The sequence below is a fragment of the Leptosomus discolor genome, chromosome 24 (genome assembly GCF_034619465.1).
Source record: "Leptosomus discolor isolate bLepDis1 chromosome 24, bLepDis1.hap2, whole genome shotgun sequence".
Classification (NCBI taxonomy): Eukaryota; Metazoa; Chordata; class Aves; order Leptosomiformes; family Leptosomidae; genus Leptosomus; species Leptosomus discolor.
The window spans coordinates 3,299,000-3,323,787 of NC_141414.1; the positions used below are offsets into that span (position 1 = coordinate 3,299,000).

General features: G+C 41.3%; 1 protein-coding gene across 2 annotated transcripts in view; it reads right to left on the minus strand.

The window, feature by feature from the left end:
- Positions 1–6,301: 6,301 nt before the first annotated feature.
- The window catches only part of ELAVL1 (ELAV like RNA binding protein 1), a 40,090-nt gene continuing 21,603 nt past the window's right edge, over positions 6,302–24,788 (minus strand). The window contains exons 3-7 of one of the 2 annotated variants that reach the window (XM_086477678.1): positions 20,271–20,374; positions 19,341–19,494; positions 15,061–15,286; positions 9,172–9,285; positions 6,302–7,867 (exon numbers count right to left, since the gene is read on the minus strand). In XM_086477678.1, the coding sequence (XP_086333804.1) occupies positions 7,543–7,867; positions 9,172–9,285; positions 15,061–15,286; positions 19,341–19,494; positions 20,271–20,374 (923 nt within the window). In that variant the 3' untranslated portion in view covers positions 6,302–7,542. The remainder of the gene's footprint in view (positions 7,868–9,171; positions 9,286–15,060; positions 15,287–19,340; positions 19,495–20,270; positions 20,375–24,788) is intronic. The other variant, XM_086477679.1, reaches the window with a different exon arrangement.

The window sequence follows — 24,788 nt, forward strand, 5'->3', positions numbered from 1 at the left end:
ATTTTTGCAGATATTTCTAAAATAAGTTAATTTACATAAGTAGTCTCAAAATAACACAATGGGATTCAACTTCATTTTAGACATTTGGAAAGCAGTGTCATACTTTATTTAAAATAAACCCATGTAAAAACAAAGTTTAAATGAAAATGGTACCTGAAAAATAAATTATTTGATATAAAACAAATCAATAACTTAAAAACACACTAAATATACAAAATGTTTAACCATATACTGTACAGTATGGAAAACAATTGATAAAACCTTCTGTCCCACAAACAGATTAATTTATAAACAAAAGATTACATAAGTTAAGGGAAATTAAATCAATAAAAAGACTAGAAGTACAGTATTATTCAAAATTACTGGTCAAATAAAGGTTTATCCCAACTTATGTTTCAAATGTCTCAAGTCATTTTCTTCTCAATGACCAAGTGAAAAAGTTCAGCTGTACCACTGAAAAGTTGCTCAAAAATGTTTAAAAATAAGGAACAACAGCATGAGAATCAAGATTCTAAAACGTGAACACAGTAGCAATTTTTCGAGGTTTCAGGTGGCAGTTTACTATTACCGATTTTCCATCGTTATCAACAAAAAGAACTTAAGTGCTGAAAATTCCACTCAACAGAAAAATATTTCTAGTTCAACCTTCGTAAATGTTTCACCAGGTGTGACAGCTAACAGATAACCGCAGCAAGACCGAAGGAAACAGTAACAGGATTTAAAGGCAAATCCACTCACTGGGTGTTGTGTTTCGCTTTAGAGATCATAAAGTCTTCAAGTGGTTTTAAAATCATGCAGATGGAGAAAGCAACACTCAGAGTTTTGTTCAGTTTTACTACATAAGCCTACTACAAAAAAAAGCAAATCACAAAAATGCTGCTGTACCTGATCAACCTACGAGTGGTCACTTTTAGAAATTCACTGCAATTTTCAGTTCTGCCGGCTGTGTCATGGAGAAGCGTTACAATCCGCAGGTACCACCTCTTACAAGCAAGAGGGAGGTAACTGTGACCCTTTTGATGAACTTCACATTTTTAAAATTAATAAGTAAAAAACCAAGAAGGTACAACAAACACAGAAAATAAACACTAGCCTTTTGACCTTCGTATTTATCAGTTCTATTGTGCTGCGTATCCAACAGAGAGATGTGCAGAGCTACATCAGAAGACCTTGCCTATGGCACAGAAAGACTCTTCTGCTTCCAAATACAGAGATGAAAGTACCTAGGGTGACAAATTCAGTTCTTGGGGGGAAGAAACCAACCAAACAACAACAAAAGAAACCAAAACCCAAACCCCCAAGCGCAGCTCCACCAAGGAAGCTCAAAGGGAGCTGTGTTTTCTTATGCTAAATGTGAATTTGGTCCCTTCACTCTAAAGCTACTCTTAGGAGCCTAGAAGTAGAAATGTCACAATAAGGTGCTTCACTGACAGTGTTACAAAGGACAAATTTCCTCCTCATGGAAGTCAAAACCACAGTAACCTTACGACAGAGGTAGCATCAGGACAAATTGCTCTGCATTTGACTTTTGTGATTGAACCAGGAGACCACCGTCAGCAGTTCACAAAAGCTGTATGTTAAAAAACCTCCCAGAAACCCTAACGTTTTGCAGGTAGACAGATCAGAGGACCTACTTTCAATAAACAGTTTGTTTTATTAGAAGACCTGTTTATTTTGTTAAAAAAGTAAATGTGGGGACATTCTCCAAGTTGTTTCTTTTTTAAAGTACATACATAACTATAAACTATCCAAAAAAGTAACTTTAGTTATCACAAGTTTAGAATACACCGAAAAAAATCTCTCCTGAAATATTTGAAGAATCTCTACTTTATCGACCTTACCCAGAACATTAAAGTAAAATAAAATTATAATAAATGTTTAAGGACCTTAGGGACTATTCATTTCCAAAACTTAGCATCCAAAATAATGGATCACCTTTACAGTCATTTTGGTTTTAATTGCTGAACATTCTTTCTATAAATGTAGCTATGCCAATTTTATTTTTTTTAAAAGCTTTTTTAATTTCTTTGTATAAACAACATTACTACAACGTTCAACGCCCCTACAAAACTAGGTGTCGTCTCCCTACTGACACCCTTTGGTCGTCCGGACAAAGTTAAGTGACTATAAACCGACCAACTAGTACTCACTGCAGCGAGACATGGATCCTACTTTAGTGACTTGTGTATCTGAATTTTCAGTGGTTTCCATGCTATCATGATACAGATGTATGAAACAAACACAACCAACCAAAGGGAAGGAAAAATATGTGGACACACACCACTATGGGGATGCTGTTCTGGACAGTGGTGTTTCTGCCTTCTCCTTCCACCTTAACAGATGGATCCTCAAGTCCTTCTCAGCCACAGCTCTAGAGCAGAAGCGAAGGGATGGGCACAAGCTCTGCCCAGGAAGCCACATGAACTGCATGGGCTCAGTTCCCCTCCCTCGAGACAGAAGAGTGGAGCACAGCATCTCAAGTAAACCAAACTTACGATGATGTAGCTTGAAGAACAAAATAAATTCAACGCTTTAGTATACAGAGACCACCTAAAATGGAATCACAGAACTAACCACGCTAAGCTGCTTTGGATTATGCTCATGTTCACAGCTTTCCCGATGATGCCATCTCCTCATCGGAAGGAACTGCACTTGCCTCTGCCAGCTTATACACAGTACATGGCAACAGAGTTTCCTTCTCTGGATTGACTGTGAAATCTCCCTCTCTGCAAATGGTTAACAGAAGGTTTATACTGTTATTAGGCTTGTGGCTAGCTTTCTGCACAGGAGTGAATTCCAGTCATAGTGGAAATCTGGGAAGCAAATGTCAGTTACTGAGCAGGAAAAAACCTTATTAAATCATCAACAGACTGGAAAAGACCAAGTCTGAACAAAGCCTTCAAGGCATTTTAATTTTGACAAAACTCAGATTTTATTTTTTTATTTTTAACATACTAAGAAAACCTGATTTTTTAATTTATTTTATTTTTATTCTGTACAACACAACTAAAGCTCGAACATCTTCGGCGAAGTTTGGAGGTGGTCTTCAACCACAATCAGGACAGTTTTGCTCTTAACCCGGCATTGTCTCATTTTAGAGTGAAACTCCACAGTCTTGCAAAGAACCAAGACTGCTCATTTGCAATTTTGGAAGCAGCCCCATAACCAGTGTGTTTAGCAGCCATGCCTTGGCCTGGTAAGAGCCTTCTTGGAGTGCCAGATGCAACAACTATTTGGAAAAAAAGGGAAGAAAAGGATAGGTACAAGTAAGGGCAGCAGAGCTTCTCTTTCAAAAGAAATACCAAGATAAACCAAAGTGATTCTAAAGCTAAAAGTGACAAAGCAGTAATTAGAGTAACACCAGACATTCAGCAGCTGGTAAATTTTCCTGAAAAAGATAATTGGCTTAACATTCAAAGTCCTGAAGGCTGATCAAGCCCTGACACACGATCCTGCCCTCGCACACTAAGCCTTTTTATTGCTACAGAAGCCAGGCTCAAAGGTGACCAAGCTGCAGCCTGCCTTCCAAACCAGATGGCTCCCAGCCAGCACAGGGACAATCCAGGGTGACTCACTGCGGGGAAAAGGCTACAGAAGCAAAGGCCAGTTTCTGCCCAAGCGCTCAGCATTCACATGCAAACAAGTTCTCTCTTTGGGAACACAAAGCAGACAGGTCCGTTTGGAACCAGAGCCCAGCTGAAGCCTGACAACAGGAGTGCTGGTCTTGCCGTTTAATTCCCAACTGGCAGATCTTCAGCTCTGAGGCCAGCTACCCTGACCGCAAGATCAAGCAAAAAGCCTTCTCTCCCCTTTTCTTTTTAAACACAGGCAGATAAACTTCTCCTTCGGTCACCCTATTTATCTGTCTGATCAAATAAGTGTAAAAAAGTAAATGGCGTCACCCAGATTGCAGGTTCATGAAAGCCAGACTGACCCCTTCCAAAATGCTGGCACAAAAACCCCCATGCCCTGTCCCCCAAGACCTTGTAACTGTCTTTGACATCTACACGCGAGACCCTGCGATAGCAGCAGGGCCATAACTATGTGTTTTCATCAGGAATGATACCTGATCCTGCGGGTGTCCTGCAAGGCTTCAAAGCTATTCTAAAGGACCCCAAAGCATTCCCATCACAGCTGTTCCCTGTAGCACACCTCCAGTATGGGCCACCAAATCCAGGTCTTTAAAATCTGATCATCGCATCCTAATCCAGCAAAACCAAGACACTCTAGTGCTCTCCACCTTACTGAGCCTACTGCATCTCCCAAGGAATGTAAGAGACCTCTGGACTGAGACAGGCCTTTGGTTCTAGAGATCCTGTAAGCGCTGACAGAAATGTCTGTATTTCATCAAATCAAAGGATGAAAGAGCAGAATGTACCCACAGTTGTTCTAAACTCCCTGAGGATTACAAGGCCAAAACCTCTTGAGACAGGTATGTTCAAGGGAGAGCTTCAAAGGAGGGTACGCTGGATGACATGGTAAGGAAACCAGTTGCTCCTACCCAGCAGATTACTTGCCGTTTCCACTTCCAGAGTTTCCTTTTGGCCTTTACTAGGAGGATGCGTTCATTGGCTATTGTTTAGGACGCAAAGCATCAAGAATACATACATAATTTTTTCTTGACTTCAGCTATTTATGCCAAGTATTATTGACTGTTAGAATGGTGCAGACCATACACTTTTTCTGGTATCAGTTCCTGGTATTTTAGCAGGATTTCTCCCCGCCTCTTCTCCTGACTCAAGCAGCAGCGCTTTGCTCACATCAATTGCGTGGTAACTATTTTCAGAGCAAGTATCAGAGGAAGTTGGGATCAGATGTTTCCCAAGAGAGATGTTTTCCTACCACTACTGAAACAATATCCTGCATTTCCTTCTTATTTATCGAAGAGTGAGATGAAGAAATAGGGAAGCAGTCAGATGACAGGGATGCCAAAACGCCTCCAAGGAAAGTTTGTTTTTAAAAAAGAAAAGCGACAGCTGGTAGGTGAGCTCCCAGCAGCGCACTGCCGACACGGCTGCAAGAGCCGGCACGCGTGTAATGATTACTGATGCTGAGTCGTGTTCAGGGTGTCACTCGCTGGAAGTCTGAACCTCCATCTAAACGCTGTGATAAAACAGCAACTCCCATTTAGTTTGAAAATTATCCTTACATGAAATAAGGCAGGAGAGAATGATGGGAAATTGGAAACAACTGCAGACCCACTCCTGTGGAACAGCACAGTGGGAGGCTAAGAGGTGACAGGATACAGTAAGGGGACTTCTCCATACTACGCAGTTTTAACGTCAAAAAGATCCCCTGCACGCTTCTGAATCACTCCTCGCACACAGAAAAGAAGTATTTGTTGAAATTATAAATGAATGATGATAAATTGGTAGAAACATCCGGAACAGACTGCCAGGAAGCACACTTTGCGGGGTGGAAGTTGGTGGTCGCTCTGTTCCAGCCACCATTTTACAGACCATCGTGCTTCTCAAAAGACGGTAGAGTGAACAGGACCAGCAGGAAGGGCAAGGCAGAACATATTAACAGCAAAAATCCCACTTACGTTCACTGCACACAAGCTCAAAACCAGTGGGAGGCTGCTCACTGTGCCAAGGTCTATATACATGGCTTTACGTACGCCATCGGCAGCTCCAGACAGATCAGCACAGCATTTCCTAGACAGTGCAGAAGGTAATTCGGTGAGAAGGGCAGCTCGTCCAGCTGCTCTTCAGCAGCAGCAGGCAGAGATGCTGATGCAGACTCCTTCGGGCTGTGCAAGACTGCAGATCCTATTGCAGGAAGAGAAACGATTGCCAACAGAAAGCAAGGTCAGCCAGGGATGGCGTGATAGGAGCAGGCAGCATGGAATGGCCTCTGGAATTTGAAAATAAACTCTGGGACTGGTAGAGGTTCATTCAAAAAAAGGAGACACTGCAATAAAACTGCCACCGACCCCATGTCGTGTTTGCTCTACCTTCTGCAACAGAACACCGACACTAGACCCGAGAGTTGCCCAGGGCAAGTCTCTAGTTGTGCTCAGTATCCTTGCACAGCCTTTACCAGACAGAGTCGTCCTTTTCAGGTTTCCTATCAAAGAACTCCTGCAGGGTTACCTCAGTCTGCGGCACATGGCTTCTATGTCACAGATTTATTGTAGTGCTCTTGTTTCACAACCCTTTTTCTTCTACTTGTCTGTCAAAGGAGTAACTTAAAACTCTTTAGGAGGAGCTACAGTTCTTGAAAACAACACTCTTGGAAAGCTGGACACTTTGTGCAATACTTAGCAAAAAAATAACAGAAAATAAAAAACAAAACAAAATTTGAGCAAAACAAAATCAAATTTAATGTTCTTAAATGCAAAAGTAAAAACAAACAAAAAACACAAAAAAGCAAAAGAAAATTAACAGAAACAGAACAACTCAAAGTTTCAAGGCAGTCTGCAGAAAACTTGGGGGATTAATCTTTAAATCTACAAATCAAAGGGGTTTTTTGTTAATATCTAACTTGCAAGTAGTAAGTACTTTTCTGCTGAGTGTTCAATAAGTAAAGCTAGTTGTCAAAACAAAATCCTATTAAAATAGAAAAATCTAGCACTCATTAGAAGGGATGCGAGAAATACAATGCTCAAATGTTTATAACTTTTTTCTTTACAAAATAGAACTACCAAAGGAATTCAAACTATAATGATCTTTGAAAATGAGTAAAGTATCTTGCTGCATTATAATGTACCAGTAAGTAGTGCACCATGCATTAAATATTTGGACAGAAGAGATAAAGTAGCAACATATATTCACACTCTCTTTTTGGAGTTTCATTTTGACTCTGAAATCTTCCCGGAGTTTCTTTGAAACTCTTTGGTCCATTCCTATTAGAAAGTGGGCTTTAAAAGTAATGTTTCTAAAACCTTTGAATTTGACAGCTTGGCCACTGCTCAGTGTGCAACTTACCTCATCAATGGTGTTAAAAGTTATGCTGGCATGCTACTACTTACAAGACCTTGACTTTAAAAAGCCTAATCCTCAGCTACATACGTAGTAATGAATATAAATTGATCAAACAATTTACTGTCAACTAAAACATTAGTATTTCTCAACTTTTCTTCCATACTACTGAGTCTGGGGTAGAGAAGGTCAGGGGAATATGGGTAGAAAAAACAACAACATAAAAAACAAGAAAATTAATTCAGCCTGATATTTTTCAGAAAATTCCAGTTTTTGCAGACAACATTCAAATGAACAAATGTTAGTCTCATAAGTGAAAGCATGCTTCAATTTTACCACCATCCAGAGGGTCTAGTTAATGCAATCTACTTAAGATTTCAGGGGATTTTTAACATGTTTTAAATGAAATAACTTAAAGGAACTTAAAATTGGTCTAACATTGTGGGATTTCAAACATTTGAACATGTCAGTTGCATCCCAGAATATAAAACCTTTTTCACTTCTCATTTAGACTAAGACAAACACTTGTGAAAATTGGCGCAAAATGAGTTTTACACTAACAAAAATGTTTCAACTTCTGTCACTCAATTATCTATTCCATACAAAAAGCACGAGCAAGTTATTTGTGGGACTTGTTGGTTTTGAAGGAAACCTGTAAGATTTTGTCCCCCAGGCGGTAGCCATTAAGACTTGCTATGGCCATTGCAGCTTCTTCATAGTTTGTCATGGTCACAAAACCAAAACCTTTGCACTTGTTGGTGTTGAAATCTCGAATAACTTTCACATTGGTAACCGCACCAAAGGGGCCAAACATCTGCCAGAGGATTCCCTCATCAGCATCTTGACCAAGGTTGTAGATGAAGATACACCAGCCAGAAGATGCGTTTCCTGGAACATTTACACCAGAAAGCCCACTCATGTGATCTACACCCATAGGAGAGAACCTAGCAAATAAAAAGCACAATATTTCATGTAAAAGTTCAATTCAATTAAGCAAATTAACTTGAATGGGAAGCAACTGAGAATGAATATTTTCTACATGGACATCAAAACTGCCAGAAAGAAATGTTTTCCCATTCAAATTGACAATCAAATTGACAGCTGCCAAGGAAAAAAAAAGTTAAGTATTCCAACTGCTTTATCAATAGGGAGCTACCCTTAGAAACAGGTAGGCAACAGAACGGTTGCAAGGCAAGATTAGGTGATTGCCTTCACAGGGGACCTGGACGGATCTCAAACTCAGCTAGGCTGTTGGAGCGCTCCGTGGCATCAGTGCAGAACTGCACGAGTGTGGGTAACAGGCATCACCTCCCCAGAGGCCCCAGCTTGCTTCAAGCCACGCTCAGGCACCTCCCACTTGTTTCACTCGAGGAGTTTGCACCCCATAGCCTCCTTTTCTTGCCTCTAAAATAGCACCTTGGCAACTCTTAAGTCAAAGGGTTTCTCTGGGTTTTGCTGGGGCGGTGGAGGGAGGAGGTGTTCTGTTTTTAGAGCAGAGGCTGTGTGTATTCATTTAAATTTCTTTTTTTGTGGAACAAAACATACTCCCTTTTCCACCATGAGGCAGCAGGTGCAGGCAAACACTCCCAATATGAGCAGGCTACTACATAAGCCACAGTCATGCATACTTGCAGCTATTTGGCAACTAAGGAAATATTAGCACTCCCTCAGTCAGTTCTCAGTAGCTGGATGCCCCCCGTTTCTACCCACAGAATTTAAATCTCAGGTTTTTATTCCTTGATACCAGTTATGCAGATATTCTAACTGCAGTAGCTTTCAAACATCAAAATAGCAAGCGACATTTAAATATGCAGTTTTACAATTTCAGTACGCATGTATGGCTTTGTTCACATAGCTTTACAACAACTTCTGACTGAAAAAAACTCATCTGACTTTACTGAACTGCGTTTTTTAAATCACCTACCCACTCTTCCTAAACCCTGCCCCCAGCAGTATTTATGCATAACAAAAAGCAAAAACCTTCTCCTTTTTATGTCTGGCTTCGTATTATTTTCTTTTCTCCTATAACCCACATCTGTAATTCCCCTTTACTCTACTTCTGGTCTCCATCCTAGAAATTCAAAGCTTCACAGCATTTTAAAGCAATATTACGGTTGCACAGCTAAGCACTCAAAGGTCAGGAAATGTGAAAGTTAAGGTTAAATAAAAACTCAATTTGATCCCTCGTGCTTATGTATTATTTAAAAATGTGAGGTCATGTGATTGTAGAAATATAATTATACTATACCAGGGGTTCCCAAACTGTGGTGTACCACTGGTGATATGCAAACCACTTAAAAGCGGTACACGTGCTGCTCTCTGCCAAGAACATGGCGGTGGCAGTTCCTGATTCTCTGCTGACCTGGAGAAAACAGGGAATGGATGTCTGGGCAGTGAACGCTGCATTAAGTGCCAAACACTTCCCCACTGCCTTTCTCGCCCTGCATAGATAGGAGCTGCTGCTGTCTGTGCAGAGGGGAGAGCTCAGGGCAACGTGTCAGCAGGAGGGGAGCAGAGCTGCAGCAGCACACGCACACACAGGGGAGGCAGCCCACGGCCAGGGCGGCACTGCAGCTGATGCACTCACACAAGAGAACCACTCAGCCACCATCTCCCCCGCCCCAGGCTCTCCCGTACTTCATTTCCTCGGACACCTGAGCTATCAGACCCTCCTGTACCCAGGGCAGAGGGAATCTTGGTGGCACAGACCCCTTCCCCTCCATCCCACCCTAGCTGCTGCTGACTGCCTGGAGGCGGCCAGAGGCGACCTGGCTGGGCCGGGCTGCAGCCCAGCTGGCTACCTGACACTGGTGCTTCTGGAGCACAGTGCGGACACCCCTGAGCTCACGCTGCACATACTCACTGCCGCTGCCACTGTTGGCCAGCCCCAAGCAAATCCAAGTTTGGGAATCCTTGTACTACAGTAAAACTGAAAAAGCAGTTAAGAGGATCAGAATATGAGTGAGACGCGCTAATCCATGTGATCTGACGGTTATGTGACACCCCCACTACTTATTTTCCTTTGTATGAAAGTGTTCCTGTGTTTGCATGCTTTATACACTTACTTTTTCTGACAGACACCTTCAGCTCTGTAGCTTCTTTCCATTCCAGTAATGGAAATTATTGGTAGGATGTGTTTACCTTAATATCTGGAAAGGTTTCATCTCAACAGATCACCAGTCTTGGGTTCCTGCTCACGTGTATGGGGAGCAGAAAATCACTAAGCTCAGAATTGCATGATGTTGGTTCCAGCAGTCAGTGTAGCTCTGAACCTGCCTGCTATAAAGCCTCAGGCTCTGCCCACAAGCCCAGATCAACAGCACATCAAGGATTGGAAACACTTGTAGAAGAGCAGCTGGGGGTTGAACACAGGAAGACAACAAGTCTAAATGCACATTCCAGGCAAAATAATTTAAAAGAGCAAGCACCTCTGTTCTTCGGATACACTAATTTTCAAACAGATTCTCCTCTCTTCCTGCTTTGACTCATAGAAATGTTACAGGTTTACAAAAAACACACCCCCAGGGTAAACACACCCCTAAAAGACTTGAAAAGTCATTTCAAAAAAACTACTGTAGGAACTATCACCTCACACACAACATTCCTCTTGTACAGCTCTAACATGATCCTGGAGCTATACTTGGCAAGGTCACATGAAAAAGAAACCTTTCACAAGAGTGTCTGGTTGGTTAAAAAGCAACCATTGAAACAGAAATTTGCCAAAGTGGCAGTAAACGTGGTACAGGGTTAGACCTATGTGGAAGGCCAGATTTACATTTAGACTTGCATCCACGTGGAAGCATCACACAGGCCACCTGGCATGAGGGAGAGCGCTCAGGAGGAGTGCAGGGGGCTCCCACGGCAATTCACCTGAGCCGAGACACCTCTACATGTATCCTGGCCTGGAGGCCTGCCCAAGAGGGCCGGGAGATCTCCCGGTTAGCTTGGGACAACGGCCTGCACGCAGCCGGGCACAGAGCAGCTGACACATAATACCTCTTTGTCCTACAGGAAAAGATTTTTTTGACCACATGAATTTAATATAACTCTAGAAGTTCTATTTATTAAAGATGTTTAAAGGACTATGACTGGGGCAAACAACACTAAAGCCCACAGAGATCCAAGACACTTCAGAGAAAATGTTTTAAAAACTCCATTAATATTGTAACTTGAACGATCTCAGTCTTATCACACTGCTGGTGTCCTCATTTTTGTTGTATTTATTTTTATACTGTCTTCTCCACATTTCTTTTTCAATCCTCCCTCAACATCTGTAGATGATGTTACCATCTACCATAGATGGGTCTTTTAAGTCATGCTGACCTCAAAACTCTAACATCTTGTGACATTAAGTATCTACACAGTATATTTTTAATTGTAATTTTTCACTTTATAAGCTTCTCATTTATATAAGCAACCTTTTGTTCTGCTGTTATGAGACAGACCGCTTCATTTAATAGATTCTGGGATTATTTTAACACACTAGAGGACATAATATCAGAAATGACACTCCTAAATGAAAACAATTTATTTTTAGTTCTATGGAAGCCCTATAAAATCTTTTTACTGAATTCTGAGAACATAGTCCTGAGCAGCTACATACAGCGTCACAGGTAAGAGCAATCCCACAGCTTACGCAGTGGTAATAAGCAGGAATCTTATTTTAATATTAGCTTGTCGCCTTTGCACATGAGCTTGGCATCTTTTTAGTTTTGAATAGTTCCACAAAGAGCAGGAGTTCAACTACACTGACCCTGGTCACGTCCACTGTTTTCCCCACAAGCAACCTTGTCTCCTATACCATAATATAGATAGGAACAATCTACTGTGCACCAAACAACTCTTGTTGAGAATTCACTGATACAAGCTTTACGCTTGAAATAATATGGCATTAAATCAAACAGCCACACATCAGAGAGCAGCAGCCATCAAAATAAAGGGTTTCAGCACCATATTCTTCCAGAACTTTGATGAAGTACTACTCTGGATGAAATGTGTTCTTCTGTGGCATTATCAACACAGACAACTTGCATCCAAATTACAAATTGGCTTAAAAATTGAAAATTTAAACAATTTCACTGGAGTGAAACAAAACTGATGCATGGAAGCTGTCCAAACAATAATATCAGCAACAGGATTAAACACTCCAGAGTCTTCTCGCATTTCCCCTCAATCAAAGCATTATCAAGAAATGACAACTCCCCTTCAGGCATTTTAGGCTTAACTCACGGACTCTGGTATCAATAGCAGTATGCCCATTAAAAAAATAAGTGGGAACTGGCTCAAACTCTGAATAAATCTGAAAGCAAAACCAGCTGAACTGGGAATATTTTCCAGATTTGAAAGAACATTCTTCCAGTATAAAGCTCTGGTGAACTGTAGAAGCACAGGACTTCCCGAGGCTTTGGCCAGCCCTCTCAAGTTCTAGGAGCTAAACTCCTTCATTTCATCCCTTTGACACCTAAAGGCCTGCTATTCTGTTTGAGTAAACAAATTTATAGTCCAGAGAAACCCTTGCCCAAGATGTTCTATCTATCCTCCAAATGCAATCCCACACTGCAGCATCATTCCCTCTGGATAGAAACAGAGCACACTTTGGACCGTGTCTCGGAATTAGCAGGCCAACCCAGCACTCCAGTGGGACAGGACATTAGGTCCAGTGCCTGATGGCCACAGATACCACAGAAACTACAAAGGATTAAAAGAACATTAAACAAAGGGTCTGAGTGATATCTGTAGGAAATTAATAATTACAAATTAGAGATACTAAAGGTTTAATCCTGGATTTACAGGGATATGATGGAACAAGATGATGTGTAATCAAAATGTCGGTTTAAGAAGTCAACCTCTATATAGCAGAGGCTACAACTGTATTTATACAGCCCGTGAGCTCTTTGGAAGCAGCTTATCCTTTCATCATGTTTTGTTTACTACAAAACAAAGAACACCCAGTCCAAACTAAGGTTCCTAAGCTTTACCACAGTATGGATAACTATAACTCAAAGTTCAGCATCCTTTAAGGAAGACTCACTAGAAAAACCTGCAGTTAACACCAAAGGTGGGAAGAAAATAAGAAGGGCTGTGGGATGATGTGTGTACATACGTGCATGCATGCACGTGTGATGGAGGGAAGTTAGTTTTATAGTAAGGGTTAAAGTTCTAGCAAGGGAAATGGACAGTTCTTGTCTTCAAGGCAACTGGTGAATCTTGTCTCCAGAGCATATTCATAACAGCATGGCTTAGCCCAGCACTGCTCTGTTACTACCTCTGCCAACTGGTAGTCCCTAAAAGCCTTCGGCCCTTGGTCCATCAGCAAGGCTATAACTGGGAACAGAAGGTGGCCAGAATGTGTTGACAAATGAGCACTGGGCACAGACAACAGGAGTGGACACAGTTACCACAGGAGCAGGAATGGAACAGAAAAAGACAGAACATTTTCTTTCATCTTATCCCCACTTGTGAAAACCTACACCTAGGGAAGCATAGGAAATGCACGCAGATAACATTAATGCTGCTCTTAACGGGACAACAAAAGAACAAAGAACAAACTGGGCATTAAAATTTAGTTCCACCTGCAATTATTAACAGAAATACATTAATAATTTTTAGTGTTACTGAGTGATCACTACAGGACAGAATTAAAGTTATTTGGCATCTTATTTATTGATATGAATATTATTTGTACTGCTTATTCTGATGCATCTAAGTTCTGTTACAAATTTTAAGGGGAAGAATGATGATGAAAATGTCCAACTACATTAAGAATGAGAACATGAGACACAAGCCTTAGGACTTTACTAGGACCAGGACGCGCCAAAGCCCTGGCTGATGCAAAGACAGACGTGCAAGTTTTGTAACACTGCCACAAGGTAAAATTTCATTCCTCGGTGCGGCTCACAAGGTTCGGGTGTGGAGATCTGGATGAGTGCTTCAGGGAAATGAAGCTTTGTTTGAGGAGCTGCCTCCATCCAACTGGCCTAGGCTACAGCTGAAAAGAACCGGGTAACAGCTGAGGCTGGCAGGGACCTCTGGAAATCCTCTAGTAAACCTCCCTGCTCAAAGCAGGGGCACCTAGAGCAGGTTGCTCAGGCCCATTCCAGCCAAGTTTTGAGCCCCTCCAAGGATGGACACTCCCCAGTCCCTGCGGGCAGCCTGTTCAATCCCCCTTAGTGTAAAACAAGAGATAACTATAAAGCACTAATTCTCACTGGAGATACATTACACCTAGCTGTTCTTAAAGCGCTGAACTAAAGCATTATGGAAAGGTCACAGCACTACTGGAACACGAGTACTGCAAAAAGCTCTCAGTTTTCAGTCCAATTTTACTGAGCTAACTGGATACCTCAGAGGAAGGGGGAAAAAAAAAAATCTCAACAAGGAAACACTGCTCTCAAATTCTCATGAACGCATCTCATAACAAAGCCAATTCCTTATCTACAAGACAGTAAATATAATGCATTTTCCAGAGCACAATCCAACTATCAACATCCTCCTTTAAGCAACTAAGGCAATTCAAATTCAAGCAACTCGTATTCAAAGGAACTGAGGCAATTCTCAACAGCAAAACACACGTTATCTTCCACAGCCCTGGAAGCAGACAACGTCCCAATTACTCAACTTACTGAACTGACGGGGACTTCAGGAAAGACACAACATTGCACAGCAAGATGTGGGCAGAAATCCCACAGAACCTCTTAATCAGAAACAAGGTTTTTCTATTTTACTGTGACACCTCCCTGCTGGAACCAATGGTTCAGAGCTTTAATTAAGTTGCCAAATTATAGCTGCATTCAGATACTACAGAATGGGGATCTGTTGAGACAGGCATCTACCAATACCCACCTGGAATCTGCTACTTTCTACCAACTCACTATACACTCATTTGTAGAAATGGACACCATAGTGTATGTACCTTTACATAATTAACTTAAACATAAATTTTACAAGTAAGATTTTACTTTAAACATATTTTAATTCAACAGTTTATTTACATAACACTGCAGGACATACAGTGCACTATGTATTCATTCACACATGCTGCAATGAAGATATTACTGCACAGCTGCAAGAGTACAGTTTCCCAGACGGACACGGGAATAGCAGTACAGCCTTAAATGCATTATTCTTCCTAACCTACCTGAATCTTTGCGCCTGGTGATGCACTGGCCCTCCAAACCGTCTAGCTGGTGAATGACACAGCTGCGATAACAGTGCCACATTTTTGTTCTGGTTAGGATTGGCTGCAAACTTCACTGTAATGGGTTCGGAGGAACCTGGGGGTTTGTGACCATTGAAATTTGTAATTGCCTCTTCTGCTTCTGACCTTTTGTCAAACCGGATAAATGCGACCCCTCTGGACAAACCTTTTAACCAAACCAATAAAAAAAAAAAATAAAAAAAATTGAAGTTCAGGATAAACTCAAAATAACTTTGAAAGCAAAAAACAAAAAGTTAAATATTTCTATGGTCACAGCTTTCAAGTTCTCTACATTTACTAATATTTCTTCAGCAGCTAGAGGACAAAGTACAAAATTAAGAAACAAAAGACAAATTAACACATTCATTTCAGCTTTAACAACCACAGTCACTAAAACACTTTAAAAAAAAACAACCTCCCAACACTTGAAATGAATTCCACACACACAAAAAATTACTTCCAGTTGGTTAAAAACAAAACAAAACCCCTTAGCTGTGAGTACTTTATCACTAAAATGCATCTGCAAACACAAAATTGACACAGATTTTTGCAAATGTTTTCAGTTTTCCATGCTGAAAACACCCGCTGGTTCAGAGACGAGGGCACGGAGGTCTAACTATAACAAAGCAGGTTAACCTGTTGTAATGAAGACATCACTATTTCATCTACAGCACATCCGTTATTCCTAGCTGTCACATCTTATTTTTATTTCATTAAAAACGGATTAAGAATCACATCTTGGTAACTGTACTGAAACAATTACACTGCTGGTAAACATTAGCACACGTTTTTCCTAGTTCCAGACCCCAGCCACTGGACGCTGTTCTCCTTCTGACTGAGATAAAAATTATGCCTTAGGAGATCTCTTCCCCCACCCCACTTCTCATCTGTGACTTGACCACAGTCTGGAAATGCTGCTTATCTCAGTGAAGCTAGAAGGGGACATTTTGTTTAAAATTTCATTCTAAAGCAGATATTATGGCTAGACTAATTCTAGGACTTTACCAGCTCTGTCTCAGAATGGGCCATATCATAGAATCACAGAATGGTTTGGGTTGGGAGGGACCTTAAAGATCACCCAGTTCCAACCTCCCTGCCATGGGCAGGGACACCTCCCACCAGACCAGGTTCCTCCCAGCCCCATCCAGCCTGGCCTTGAGCACTGCCAGGGAGGGGGCAGCCACGGCTGCTCTGGGCAGCCTGTGCCAGGGCCTCACCACCCTTGCAGTGAAGAATTTCTTCCTGACATCTAATCTAAATCTCCCCTCTTTCAGTTTGAATCCATCACCCCTCAACCTATCACTACACTCCCTGATCAAGAGTCCCTCCTCACCTTTCCTGCAGCCCCCTTTCAGCACTGGGAGGCTGCTAGAAGGTCCCCCGGAGCCTTCTCTTCTCCAGGCTGAACAACCCCAACTCTCTCAGCCTGTCCTCACAGGGGAGGTGCTCCAGCCCCTGAGCATCTTCATGGCCTCCTCTGGACCCACTCGAGCAGGCCCATGTCTTTCTTACGCTGGGGGCCCCAGAGCTGGACGCAGCCCTGCAGGTAGGATCTCACCAGAGCACAGCAGAGGGGCAGAATCGCCCCCCTCAACCTGCTGGCCATGCTGCTTTTGATGCAGCCCAGGATACAGTTGGCTTTCTGAATATCCAATGCTTTCATGTTGTCTCTACTCTATATTCACACAGGGAAATCTTCAAAGACAGTTTCAGAAGTTGTTTAAACATCATAAATCACAAAGTTGTCTGTAACAACTGAACATTATTTCCTGTACTTCACAGAAGGAAATGCAGCATGACAAAACCCTGGGCGTGCAGCAAACAAGTAAAAGGGAATCCAACCCCTACAACTACCCACAGAACGGTCTCTAGGAAAGGTGTATTCACATTTGGGGCACTGGGAGAAGTTCCATAAATAACAACTCAGCTTGTTGTTAAGTATGCAGAGTCACACAGAAAGCCCGTTTCCTACATCACTGCACTTTTTGAAGAAAAGAACTGCCGAACAACGGCAGGAGATGGCTCCCACCAACTGTGCAGCTGGTGTTTCTAGAGTGACCTGGAAAGGAGTCAACCTGTGAAAAAGTTATTCCATTTTTGATTTCTTACTAGTTACTTCCAAAACAGAGGGCTGGACCAGATTGGCTCATCGAACGAGAGCTGACAGCACTATATGCCCCAGTACCATTGAGATTAGCCTTTCTGTGCCAGGAGGAAGCACATGCCCCACTCTGGAAAGGCACAGAACAGCAGCATCACCCAGAAGTCAGCAAGGACTATCCCAGAGCCCACCACACTGTTATGTCTTCTCCACTTCCATGCTGTTCATCTTGGCGCTGCTCACCTCATCTATCATAGTGTTCATTTAAAAATATAAATATTGCAGGAGGCATATTTTTAACAGACTAATTCTCAAAAGCTAGAGAACAACCTCTGCTGAGAAGGTATGTCTAAAGGCACAAATTAAAATTTGTCTTAACTGGGACTAGATCAAGATATGAAACACAGGTTTTAAGGCCAAGGCATAACTACATTCATGAAGCAAAAGGAAACTTAGGCTACGCATGCATTAAACTTCATAATGTAAACACATCCTTCAAACAATACATTATTCAGGTTAGTTGAAAGCAAGCAGTATATTCTGAGCTGACACTGAATTAGACAGCATCATGCCTCAGCGCACTCAATGAAAACTATACTATTCCTGGAGAGATTTTAATTGTATAACTCTTGTCATTTCATTTTAGAGCTGTGCCCCAGACAGATGCTAGCTGTCTAGTCTAGACTGCACTGGCAGCTAGAGAAGGATGACTATTTTGGACACTCGTATTAAGTGCTCCAGACACTTGTTTTCTGTGCTCTAGAAGCTTTTTTCTTGCTTCTACCTATAGTTGCCGCCTCGGTAAGTAGCTCTAGACAGAACCAGAAAGATATCAGAGATGGAGGAAATTAATCCTTCTCTCAAAGAAAGGAAGGATAGAGTTTTCCTCACTCAGCATTGGAGCATCTACAGTGTCAGTATCCAGATCCAGTTACCTCCAATTTCTCTTACACACAAACACACTCACAGTGCGGTCTGACCAAATTAAAACACCGAAAAGCAGATGCCTACAGGAGGAGCTAGCTCTGGTGGAGATACTTACATTGTAGACTTTAGCATTTAGTCAGATTAATCCCACCAAGAGCTGCTGATGGCCTGCTCTAAGTTACAGTAGATTCCTCACCAAGCATGAAAGTTGCTGCTTAACTACTGCGTGTAAGTGTACGTACTACTGGATATAAGTGCTAAATGTGGAACTGTTAGAATTAGAGTACCTTCTATTTTATCACAGCACGTGCATAATCAATGAAAGTATTTGTAAAAGTCCTCTCCAAATTAATACATGACATATGGGCTACGGAAAAAAACTCAGAACACCTAAGGTTACAGGTTAAGCCTCACTCTTCAGTCATACAGCCTGAAATAATTAGGCAAGAAATTAAAACTCTGTGAAAACACATCGTAGCATGGAGTCAGAATGAACATTATAAAGGAAACCCTTAACTTTGGTGTCTCCCGAGCTGAGTGCTTAACTAAGCAACTTCTCCCTTTTCTTCTTCATTTTTTTAATAAACAAAATAAATTCAGAAAATTCAAGAGGGTAGTACTAAGTGTATTAAGTTCATTCTCCTGGTTAGCAGTAACCACAGAGGACTGCAAGACACCTCAAATGTTTTAAAGTATGAGAAAATCATGTGAGTGAGTTCCAAGTTGGTATAAAAGACAAAAACACGTTACTGTTTTTCTGTTTAATTTATAACTATGGCCTGGAATTTACCTGTGGATAATAGTTGGGTATGTGTAAAGTAAAGGTAACGTTAGCACTCCAGCTTACAAACACTGCCCAGAAGCACACTGCACTGCAGCAATATCAAGTGTCAGAACAAGAGAGCAGATTGGGCAAATCAGCAGCTCAGCCTGGTAAAACTGACAATAAGAGCATAAAATAGGATACGAGGTGCAGACCGTAAGCTAGCAAAGGAGGCAGCGTCAGTCATTCTGTGGTTTAAAACCAGTCACTGGCAAAGGATATCCCGTCACAATTACATCAGCGGCTGACAGCAGATGTCATGGCTAGTCTGTGAAAGTCTAAATTAGTTTAGGAACTGCCAGTCTCAGAAAAATAAACACATTATATAGATGCTATATAGGGTTATGAAGTTAACGCAGCAGAACTCACCTGTAGTTTGATCCACAAGCACACGCGAGTTGATGATGCGTCCAAAACGTGAAAACATATCTTCTACATCCTTTTGTGTCATTGACCTTGGCAGTCCACTAATATATAAGTTAGCATCCTTGATAACTTCAGAACTCGGACGAGCATAGGAAACCTTTAAAAAGAAAAGAAAAAAGGTATGTTCAGGGTCTAAATAGGATATTTATTAATTTATTTTGTTATGAGTCACTTTCACTTGTTCCTCACTAAATACCACAGGTATTTTTCATTGGATTCCAAAAAAGCAGAACAGGGAGAAGGTAGGGGAAAATTGCCAGAACAAGTGTCCCTATATAATTCCATTCATTTTGGTCTTATCCAACAGATGGCATTGCTATGAAGAGACAGCAGTAAACTGATACTGATGCTTCCAACCAACACATTTGCTACATTGGAGAATCCCTGTCTGAAATTCTGACTTGGATGCTGGACCTGTCAGTAACCACAAATTACACCACGAACTTGTGCTGTCATTACCAGCTGGAGTGCAGTTTTCTATCTTAATTTCTGCTACTACAGAAAGTTACAAACACCACCTAAGCAGGTGTGATTTCCTACACCAAGTACCAGCTGTTATTGTGGAAAAGCAGTACATGTACATTAACACGATTTAAAATACAGATCATCAAGTATCCGAGATTTATGTGAGTACAAAAGCCCGGCAACAATTTGGAACCTTTTTTTTTTACTGCTGTAAAAATGGTGGCAATGAAAAAAAGTGATCTTTGAATACAAAGCTGTTAGAAAACCCAAGAGGCTTAACAACTCACTTCACTACTCTCCTCAGATCCCACCTTTCTTTCAGTTGGAGAGCACACAAGCCTTAAAACCAGAATGAAGTTTATTAGAATGCCATTTTCATAGAAGACTGAAAAAATCTAGACATCCTACCTTGATAGTTTTTGACTGAAGTCTGAGGCCATTCAGTGTGTTTATTGCTCTTTCAGCATCTTTTGCAGTAACGTAGTTCACAAAGCCATAGCCTAAGCTGTGTCCTACATGGAAGAACATTTTTTAAATTAATCCTAACACAAGAAAGTTATCCCCATCAATTAAAGGAAATGCAAGTGAGAAAAAGTGAACTCAACATCAACGTAATCCACTGAGCAAACATTTAAATGAGCCAAAGAAGTTTCTGAAGGCTGGCATACATCATAGTAACTCAATGCTCTTTCATTTGCCACTTTGGCCATCCCTCTGTCTTCAAGGACAATGTGGACAGACAGCCGCAGGTGATCCATCAGCAGGAAGAAATTCAAGACTAAAATACTGACTCTGAACAGTCTTGTAAACTTGATGCATGTAGAACAAAGGCAAGAATTTAAGAAAGTTCATTAGTACAAACTCTTGTGGATAAACAGCAGAAAGAGAGAAAGTGTCAAGGGATGAACTGCTCGGTAAGAAATCATCAGGCTACTCATTTCTGCGCAGCTATTCCAACCTTCACTCCTGGAAACAAGAGGGGAAAAAGTTTTCAATCCTTCATACATGCATGTAGTTGGTGAGCAGTAAGTCTCCCAAACACTGGATGGGACTAAAGAGTGAAAACTCTTCTTTAATGCAGACAATTCATGTATTATTACTTTACACAAGTTTACTCTTAACACTTATAAAAATAATTTGATAATAATAATACTACAAATCTTTAAAAGGTTTAAGGCAAAGGATATTTATTTGCATACTTATTTGTTCTGCTTCTAACTCCAACTTCCACAAATGCCACTATCAATTATAACACTACATATTAAAATCATTTCAGGTTGCAATTTCCTAACAATTAGAGGTTCTTACCACTGTAGTCATAAAAATAACTAAAATACTTTCAAGACTGTCTCAGTGCAAGAAATTAACTCCCATTCAATAAGAGATACACTTTTTTCAGACAACTTCTTGTCTCAAACCAGATCTATGGGATCTTCTAAAGAAAATTGTGGGCACACGTAGCAGAACGTGCTATTTTACTTTAACAATATACAATATACTATTTTTAAGCTATAATTAAGCTCTGTTGTTAGGCTTGAGGAGACTAGAAGACACAGCTAATCGTTAAAGCAGAGGATTCTCTTCTGAAATACAGCCCTTTTTTAGTCACACAGCACGGCTCTGCAATATGCTTAGCTGGCAAGGAATTTTTCTTATGCTTTCCAGACATTTCTGAACACCAAATATACCCCCACCCCCCAAAAAAAGCCAAATGGTGATTATCCTAGCAAAAAATGTCAGAGAAACTGAAGAAAAGGGCTGTAACAGACACTGCAGATTAACTCCACCCACTGAAAAAGGAATCGTCAGTTCACTGAGGGCATCGAGAACTGTAAGAATAAAAGCCACAAGTAAAGGGGATGGAAGGCAGCTGCGAATAACGCCCAAGCGTTCTTACTGCCAGCACTCACGGCAGCGACTGCAGAACGACCGCGCCCTGGCACGGCCTCTGCACTTGTCTGCTTTGTTGCGCAACTTAATAGCCCCGTAACTCATCTAAACCCAAATAATGTCATTGCCTGTTTCCTAACAGACTCTGTGTATAAACAGTCCCAGTTAATTTTTGCTGTCTGCTAAAGCTCTTAAAGAAGCCCAATCCCCTGAGATCCTTCAGCCCTCGTACAGGAGCCACGCCTGCTCTCTTACAGACCTAGTGTTAAACGTCTCCATTAGCACAGATCAAACTCTCATGCCACGAGACTTCTGCACACCTATGCTGGTGAATCACTCTGATAGCCAAGGAGGATTTAACTCTACACAGGAAAAATAAATGCAATAAAGGCGAGATCTTAAATACCAGCTTCTGCACCTTTATCCTTTAAAGACCCACAGATGACACGGATCAGGATTTTGCAGGCCTATCTTATACACACCTACTGCAGGGGGTTTGTCCATTTCTTTATAAGATTCATTTTCTGTTTTATTAGTCAGAGATGGTCAATCATTTAGATCAAATCTGGTCAGTCCACAATCACTTACCTACTGAGATTCTTTTCCCCTGATTAAGAAAATGAATAATTTAACAGTTAGAAAAATGTTTAGCGCCTGGACCCTGGCTTATTTCTGCAGAATCTGACCAAGAAAAAAAAGATAATTTTAAGAGGGAACAAATATCATGCAGACAGTAAGCAATGACTTTTTCCTTCCTAAGAGGGTGGGGGAAGAGTCTGACACCCCTCCCAGGTACAGCACACCAGCACCTGCTCTGAAGGTTCAGAGTACAGCTGCTTTACAGCGATTTCCAGTCTGTCACAAAAGCCACATAAACGTGAATATTCCAGCAAACTACTGAACAGAACCAGGTCCTAATAAAGTTTACAGAAACAGGCCCTTAAATACCAGGGAAGAGAGGGCAGGAACATAATGGGGTTTACAGAAACAAACAGGTTAAAAAAAGGAAGGGTCTGAAAAGTGGCAGGATTACAATGGTTAACAGATTTTTCTCATATTCACCGTAGGCATTTGACAATAGGTTTGTACTAAAACCCAGAAATTACAATCCTGTTAACTTTTACCTGCCACTAGTTAAGATAATAACAAATGCCTATCTTTCTCTACAAAGAACGAGGATACAGACCTTCCCTCTTGGCCTGTACTTACCACCTTTAAAATACAGCAGTGCATTTTACAGTCCTTAAGTGCTAAAAAAAAAAAAAAAAAAGGCAACCCACACAAAATTGACAACATATATTAACTTATCTTGCTCTAAATATTTAATACCATCAGCCTCAGCCACCTCCTGCCCTTCAGTTACTAATTTTCATGTCTAACCAGGCTAGGCTATCTAACACACAACAGCCCCTCACTGCAAGAGGCATGTTCCACCACTCCTCTGACAGGGCACTCTTCAGGAATACTCTCCGCTTCACAATTTTACTCCGTATTTCCTCCTCCTAAACAATACAAACTACCTTCCTTTTAGGGCATGCCAGAAAACATACAAGGAAGCGGTTTTTACACAGCACTATGATTGATATCAACTGTTTATCCCAGGCAAGGAAACAAGTTATTTGCTTTATCATGATGTTAAGAGCCTGCTAGAAAGCTATCGTGCAAAAGACACAGTATGAAGAGTTTTCAACCTATTTCAGTGGATGCAAACTAAAAAAAAAACCAAACCACTTTTTAAAAGTTTGCATATTCATAAATGCAAACATACCCAAGAGAGAGATAAAAAAAAAAAAGAAACAAGTAGGTCCTTATCTGGATGAATAATTAACAAAGTGACCATAAAACCTAGTTTTAAGCAAACTACTACACTCCTTCAGCAGAAAGAATCTGGTTTTGTTTCCGTGATAAAAAGCCCTTTCATGAAAGAGGGCACTCATTTTCTTTCTGTGCATCACTTGGTTTTCTGTCCATGTCCTTGCTTCCTTTCCCAGCTCCCCAAGACGCGCTGCTTCAGTCACTAGCTCGTTTCTTATTCCCCTCCCGCTACTGACGGACAGCTCTGGTTTCACTGGGGAATCTCATATGAGACCAGAGCTAGTTCTTATTTTCCACTTCACTACAGACTAGCTGCCTCTCCGAAAGCAGCTAACACAGATTCTCCCCATCGTATCCTTCCCAAGAAAACCTAAACTTAAACCTGGCTCCTGTTATGTCAGAGCACCTCAGTATGAAGGCATTTTACTTTAGAATATTTTTTCCTGAACTGGGAAACAGTGTTTTGAGATTAAATTTTAAAACCTCAAGTAAATAACACAGAAGGATGGAACCGATCTCCCCAGATGTCACTCAGGGGAGGATGTGGAGTCTTGGAAAGACAGCTGGGTTTGTTTCTTTTGTTTGTTTGGCTTTACAAAACGTGCTGCAAGTGATAACCAGATAGCTCAAATATGTATGAATGCATCAAGAAGCACCACATTCAAATACCAGACTTCAAAGCAGTGACTTTGTAGTTTCAGAGGGTGAGAACAGATTAAAAGTGCTCAGATGTGCCTCATGTGGGCTTTCTTTAGTACAGTTATACTACTGTATAGCTGGGGACACATGATCACACCAACCCTGAGAAAAGTGCCAGCATCCTTGCATTAAACTTCCAAAAAACGGGTTGTGCCAACGCAGAAGTGCAGCAAGGTGGGGCTGGCAGAGCAAGTGCTCGAGAGGGTACATTCTAACCCCCTGAGACAAGTCGACACTACGCATACAGCATCTTTTGTTTCCCAACATCCTACCACCCAGGAAAACAAGCAGATGTGTCAGCAGAGCAGCCTGGCTAAGCAGGGAACTCATGGCAGAGCTCCAACGCAAGCAGGCGGCATGCAGGAGATGGAAGACGTGACAGCCTACAAGAGGAGGAATTCAGCAACACCATCCCCTCAGCCTCATGAAGCCAGAGCTCAACTGCAGTTGACACTTGAAAGGAGTGCAAACAACAACAACAACAACAACAACAACAACAAATCAAGGGTAACAAGAAAAGTT